The 6,867-nt window shown below is 34.8% G+C and overlaps 1 protein-coding gene across 1 annotated transcript; it reads left to right on the forward strand.

Moving 5' to 3' along the window:
* The first annotated feature begins 1,210 nt into the window (after nt 1–1,210).
* Nucleotides 1,211–4,970, forward strand: LOC140795913 (guanine nucleotide-binding protein subunit gamma 1-like). The gene is made up of 4 exons (XM_073148735.1): nt 1,211–1,604; nt 4,332–4,384; nt 4,474–4,518; nt 4,619–4,970. Exons 1-4 carry the CDS (start codon nt 1,467–1,469, stop codon nt 4,698–4,700), a joined length of 318 nt encoding a protein of 105 aa, XP_073004836.1. The 5' UTR covers nt 1,211–1,466; the 3' UTR covers nt 4,701–4,970.
* Nucleotides 4,971–6,867: the final 1,897 nt, after the last annotated feature.

The following is a 6,867-nucleotide window of genomic DNA, read 5'->3' on the forward strand; positions in this document are numbered from 1 at the left end:
GAGATGAGGCCAGTTTATATATACGTTGTTGCATTATCGTAGGCATCCAACGATATAAAACCAAATACAAAGATGATCTCAAGATTTAAGTTGGTACGATTATGACTATTAGATACACGCAATCAATGCGTTGGTGTGTATCAGATAGTATGTCTATATTAATCAACATTGGACGATGCCTCATTGAACCTCAATCTGACAATGCAGATTTAGGTTAGGCAGAAGTTTTTTATATGTCATTAGTGAATAAGTAAACAGTGTGAGAATTATCTCGACCGGATGTGTTATATAAATATTTTATAAAAATATAAGCTCAATTTACATATATTAAGATGTAGGGTATTAATTGTAAATTTTCTAAAAACTATAATCTTTATATTACAAACATAGCAAGTCATCCTTGACAGTAAAATTCATTTTAGCGTACAACTAAGGTACACCAAGTACCTAATTTAATACACATTAATTATCTAAATTATATAAAAACTTCTCTTCCTTTGATATAAAAATATCAAATAATTATTTTATATTTAGTTTTGTATGCTTTCTTCCTTCGAAATAAAAGTAAAATAGTTCTAAAATTTTTAAAATTAATCACGTAACACTCACACAGATTAATTTTTAAATATAAAACTAACAAATAACTATCGAGAAAAATATTTCAGATATCTTTCACAGTGAAAAGGTCAGAATTTAGAGATTTAATTAATCATAAAAAATTTAAAAATTTATCTTTTCCAACGAATTTTTGACTGAACTAGCCCTCCCAATTTTTTTTTAATCTAATATATTCTAAAATTAAAATTACTATCTCTGTCAGCGATTTCTAAATATATATTGTCAGCCATTTATAAAAAAAATTACTGAAGTCTTAGAAAAAAAATTCATATAAAATCACTTTTTGATTTATCTATTTTTATATATATTTTTTCAATAGTTTTATAAATTTTATATAAATTATTAATCCATTCGAGGACTTATATTTAAAAGTTTTGAGATAATAATGTTAAAAAATGCAGAAACTATATAAATTTTATAGTAAATTAGACTTTAAAATAGTAAAAAAAAAATTTAAAAATTCCTTTCCAACGGTGCAAATATTCCTCTTTTGCCAACTGGGCCCCATCTATGACCGGCCGTAAGTATCCCTCCTTTCCGCAATCCAAACTTTTTTCTAATTATTTTATCCGAGAGAAAAGAAGAGCTTTCCGAGTAGCAAAAAGAAATAAATAAATAAAGAAGTCTCCAAGACTCCAACTACGAATTCGCTTCCTTTTGAACTCTGCTCGGCTTTCCTCTTGAAAATTGTTCGTGTTTTTAATGGCGACGAGATCCGAATCCAGAGGACCAGAAAGAGACGTGGCCCCCTGAGGTGGACCAGCCGCGATCTCCCCCCTGTGCTGCCGTAGTCCTCGGATTCGTCTTCGAGCTGCTTGGCCTTTGATCACCGATCCAACGGTCGAGGGATGCAGGCTAATCGGATCAAAGCCTCCTCGTCCGTCGAATTGGATGGCGGCAACTTGCCCGAAACGGGGGACATCAAGGGGAAGCACCGGATCCAAGCCGAGGTCAAGCGTTTCGAGCAAGAAGCTCGGTTTCTCGAGGTCGCCCTTCCCTCTCTTTTAGTCTCTTTCTATTCGATTCACTAGGAAAGGAGGAACCTTTCTTTATTTTGGAATGAATCGTGAGGTAGGTGGTATTAAGGAAATAAATTTCGTTGCTAGGATTGTGAGGGAGAGGTTTGACCTTGGTGTCCCGGTTGAGCTGATGGAGGTGTGGGTTGACGTATTATGAGTCTATATTCAAGGGGTGAGATTGTTGATGGAATGTAGAATGTTTCGAAAGTTCAAAGGTTAAATTTTGGACTACTTGAAGTGATAAGGAACTTGGGCTTAGGATCAATTTAGATTGTTTTAGTTGCTCGTTTAGATTTTTGCCTCATACGTTGTTTTGATATTAATTAGTGATTATATGCTTCAGTAGAAGTAGAATTTCCTTTCTCTAAGATGCCTTATATTATGGCTAATGAGCAATGAGAATATTCAAGTTTTGGATTAATTTGTGTTGATGAACAGAAGCAGAATTTCCTGAGACAGTAAAATTGCTTACTAACTTAGAGTAGCTATAGTTTTGGTGACTCAATGATCAAATTTGAGTTCCTGAAGCATAAAGTTGTGCTAGTTTTGTTTTGCTGATACAGTCGCTTGTCAGTACTTAGACAGTCAGAAAAAAAGCACAAGTGCTTGCCAGTAGTTTTTTCCCTTTTGTAGTAAGTATCATACATTACCAATGGTGAATTTAACATCCAAAGCTTAGTTTAACGCTATCTTATTAAAACTTAGGGCTTGCTATACATGAAACTATGTGACCATCTTTCATTGACCATACAAGTATAACACTTAAAGAATGTAATTGTTTTTGGTAGTGATATACAGGAATCAATAAAAGATATGACTGTGATATCACATCATGATAAAGGATAAAAAGTTGACCTCTTCTGCCAAATCTTTCCCCCAAAAAGGGCTCAGCTGGAGTACATACACAAATTGGAGGCTCCATGCAAGGATTGACAAACTTCTATGATCAGTTAGTCTTATAATGTCAACCATGAAAAATTGGATCAAGTTCTTCACTAGAACAAAAGTGAATCAATATATGACTTTCTGATTTCTGATAACCATTTATGTCAAGGAGTCCAAATTTGCATCAGATAATGCTTTTCAACTGTTAAGAGTTTCATTTTCTACAAAAAGAAAATTCTATTTAAATAACATAGATGCCCTTGTATAGTTTCAGCCAATCAACTTTTTTCAGAATTGAGGTGTATCAGTCTACATTCATCATTTTGAAACATACTATGCAGTTAGATTATAGATAAGCTATCCAAGAACTTCTAGGTGCTCATTGACTACATTTAATTCCAATAAACAGACAAATACTTCCAGAGTTAATTTCTCTGGGGATTTCTGGATCTTATGTCTAGTTTCTTATACTTTCATAGAGCCAGTAACTTATGTTACTTACAATAAAATAGAAGTGAATTTGGTCATTATTAACATTTCTTCTTTTTCTTCAAGAGGTGCAACCGTGCAAGGGTTTCTCTCTAAGGGAAAGAAGCTCTTTCCCAGGTCTTGTGTTCCAATTTCCCAAAGCAGAAAGTACAAAGTACAAGGCAAACATATTTGATTCTTCCGGCAATGACCGACCAATTGATATGATCTCTTTTTTAGTCTTTCTGGATAAAAAAACTTGGTCCACTAGAAGGCAATATTTTGAGAATGCTATGAACAAACTTTTGGTACTAGGTGCTGTTCAGAGGTCACATAGATATTGGGGGCAAGATCTTAGCTTTAGCGAAGTCAGATCATATAGGGGCATATTATGTTAACCATAAGGCTATTTGCCCAGTGGAGTTATACCTCATCATTGGATCAATTCTCTGTGAGCTCCTCTGGACATGGAAACTCTATGATGAACGAGAAAGATGCAACTCCTTGCGAAATGCAATCCTGCAATCCCGTAGGAACAATACATAATTTGCTGCCTTGTGCAGATTCACCAATTTTGGTTCCTATAATTTTAGCAATTAAGTACATGTAACTAATAGGTTTCATCACATATCATCAACCTTGTTCCAATTGCTGATGGTATCTCTAGAGAAAATGGCTTCCTTATAGTATCTGTCATATTTACAAAAAGCAGGTCCAAATAAAGCCATTATGCCAATATGCAATCAATAGTCTTCCTTATTCTAGCATTATTAGGTCCAATTTAGTAGAAATCTAAATTCTGGAATTCCTTGGTTGGGTCATTTATCATACATAAGGGTTTAAACTGACAAATGGAGATAAACTGTAAACCATGGTTTTCAGCTCAACTGATATCTCACTTCATCCTGATATTAACTTTCATATGAGATGGTTCAGTGTGGAAACATGGTAGCCTCTTTTGAGTAATCAAATTCACATTATGAAATGTTCACTCGAATGGTGCAGATACTCAGGCAGCTCTTGCATGTATTAAATTCCTCAACCAAAAAAAAAGTACTCTTGCATGTATTGAAATAGAGATTTTTTTTAATGCTGTTACGAATTATGATCCCTAAAGAGTTGGCTTATTGGATCATTTATCAATGTGATTTCATGACTCAATCTCATTGGTACATGCGAGTAAGGTAGATGATAAAAGGCAAGTATGTTGTGATTGAAGATCTCTCAATTTAGTTCTTCTAAAATGTAGCTGAACATAATGATCCGTTGTGTATTTTAGACATTATTTTGAACTTATTGTTTCAAGTATCTCAACATTTTTGTGAAATTGGTAATATACAGCAAGAACTGCAGGAGCTTGAGAAGACGGAAAAGGTTTCTGCAGCGTTAGAAGAGTATGTACATATATGAAACTTGGTTGTTGCTTTATTGCTAAACATAATCGATAATGTTGAAACTGACGTTCTACTTGGCATTTAATCAGATTCCTTCGTAAAGTAGAAAGCAGGCCAGACCCTTTTCTCCCAGTGTAATCAAAAGAATCTTCTTGTCTTATTTCTTCCCTTTATAGACTTAATAGTATAACTCTTCACTTCCTCAACTTCACTTGTTTCTTTCTGTCATGGCAGAACTACTGGACCTGCAAATCAATCTTGGGACAGGTGGTTTGAAGGACCCAAGGAGCATGGATGCAAATGCCGGATACTGTGATTCACACTGAGAGAGACCACCAGTGTATAATAATAGTTCCATAGTGTTCAATGCAATTGTCGAACAAAAGATGCGCCAAGAGAGGATTTCTCTTGATGCAACAATTCAAATTCTTTTTAAACTTCTCAAAGGATAAACATGATTTTTTCATGGATAGGTTTCCAGCGTTACAGTGAAAAAAAGTGGTGAAAAACAATGACAAAGGGATGGCTTGTACACAAAATACTCTTTTCTAGAGCTTCTACTCAATACTCATGGTTCTTGATGCTATGTAGGTGAACTATACAGGGCCATTGCAAACCTCTTGACTGTTCTTTGCTCAGTCAATTTCTCTATCTGCCACAATGCAATATGCGCCCGCAAATTGTTCTTAGGATTTTGAGCATATCATCACCCAAATTTTAGCCTTAATGAAGAACAAAAAGGGGTGTTTTTTTTTGTGTGGCATATATACCATTCAAAAATCTCTTATTTATATGTATGCCCTTCTAAAGTTATTATTTGTATGCATATCCTCAAAGCACACCATTTTTTCATGTATACTTTTGACTTTTTTTGGTGTGAACACCCTTTAGAATTAAATAACTAATGGTTAAAATTTGAATAATTTAAATATATAAAATACAAAAAAATTTTATTTCAGTTTAGTTTTCAAATATTTCAATTAATTAATAATATTTTTGTCTTTTTAATTAAAATATTTAAATTTAACCTGAAAAGTGATTAGTCATGACTCAAAATCGGGGTTATAACTATAGCCATATATCTCAATACACTTAAGATATACGAAGCTTTAACTAATATTTTACTAAGTTCAAAATGATAAGAATTTAATTATAAATATTTAACTCCAACAATTGTAATCCAATAATAAACAAAAGAGATTTTTATAAATCACATCTTACATTTTACTTATTTTGTGATTCACACTCCGTTTTTGATGATTTTGTAATCTACCCCTCCTTTTCCCCAATAATTCTTATTTAATACTCTGGGTTAACTTAGACGGCATCAGAAAAGAAATATTTTATTATAATATATAAAATAATTTATAAATATACAAATTACTCATTTCTTCTCATTCTCTTTTTTTTCTTCCCAAAGAAAAAGAAGAAAAAGAAAAAGACGAGAAGGAGGAGGAGGGGAGCGAGGAAGATGAGGAAATGTGGTGATGGCGAGGGCAAGAATGGTGGGAGAGGTAGGTGAGAAAGATGGTGGAGGAATATAGAAAATGAGAGGAAATAATAGGGGTATTTTAGTAACACGGTCGATGTTAGTTAGTCAAAATAACATCATAGTGTTAAATGAGAATTATAGGGGAAAATGAGAAGCCATGTTATAAAAATTTTCAAAACGGGGTGGACATGAACCAAAATCTTCCAAGGTGTATACTTAAGCATATCAGCCATGGGGAAGATAATCAAGGCGGCATCCCGCCTAGAAACAACGAGAAAGAACCAGCAAGGGTTATGGCTTTTGTGGCTCTACCACTGGTTGCTGCCCAACCAGATTGTCGATCTCCAACTCATGACTAGCATCGTAGGCTAGAGGAGAGTCCTCCACCGCTAGAACAAGACCAACAAGGGTAAACTCTACAAGTACCATGGCCTCGGTGCGACAAACCACAACATCAACGTGCTGGATTTTCACCCTTGCATCCTAAACCACCTATGGTAGCAAACTATAAAGAAGACCCATGGGATGAGTGGGGTGAACCCCCCATCGACCAAGGGCAGAAGTGAAGGTGAAGAACCAACAAGAGGCCACAACCAAGGACAAATTAGGCGCATTCACTTCGGAGCATGAGACAGACTCAAGCCAAGTTGATCCTATCAATTTAATTATAAATTTGTGTCCAAACTTTCTTTGTGTTTCAGACCTGAAGAGTGGCCACTTGCAAGGATCAGATGTGATCAAGCCCGAGCTAGAGAAGATGAACTCGGACTTGGCTCAAATGTTGGAAGCAAGGATTTGACAACCACAAAAGGTTTGGAAACCACCACGGACACCTTGAGGACAAGGTGACCAAAAGCATGGTGGAATGATGCGATCCGGACCAGATCAAATAACCTCAAAAGATATTGGGCTCAATGGATTGAGTATAGTTATCTTATTATCTTATTTGGTTTAGTTAGAGTCTTAGTAGGTTAGGATTTTATTTAATTAG

Source organism: Typha latifolia, chromosome 10 (genome assembly GCF_019914945.1).
Source record: "Typha latifolia isolate L0001 chromosome 10, TyphaL0001v2, whole genome shotgun sequence".
In the NCBI taxonomy this organism is placed as follows: domain Eukaryota; kingdom Viridiplantae; phylum Streptophyta; class Magnoliopsida; order Poales; family Typhaceae; genus Typha; species Typha latifolia.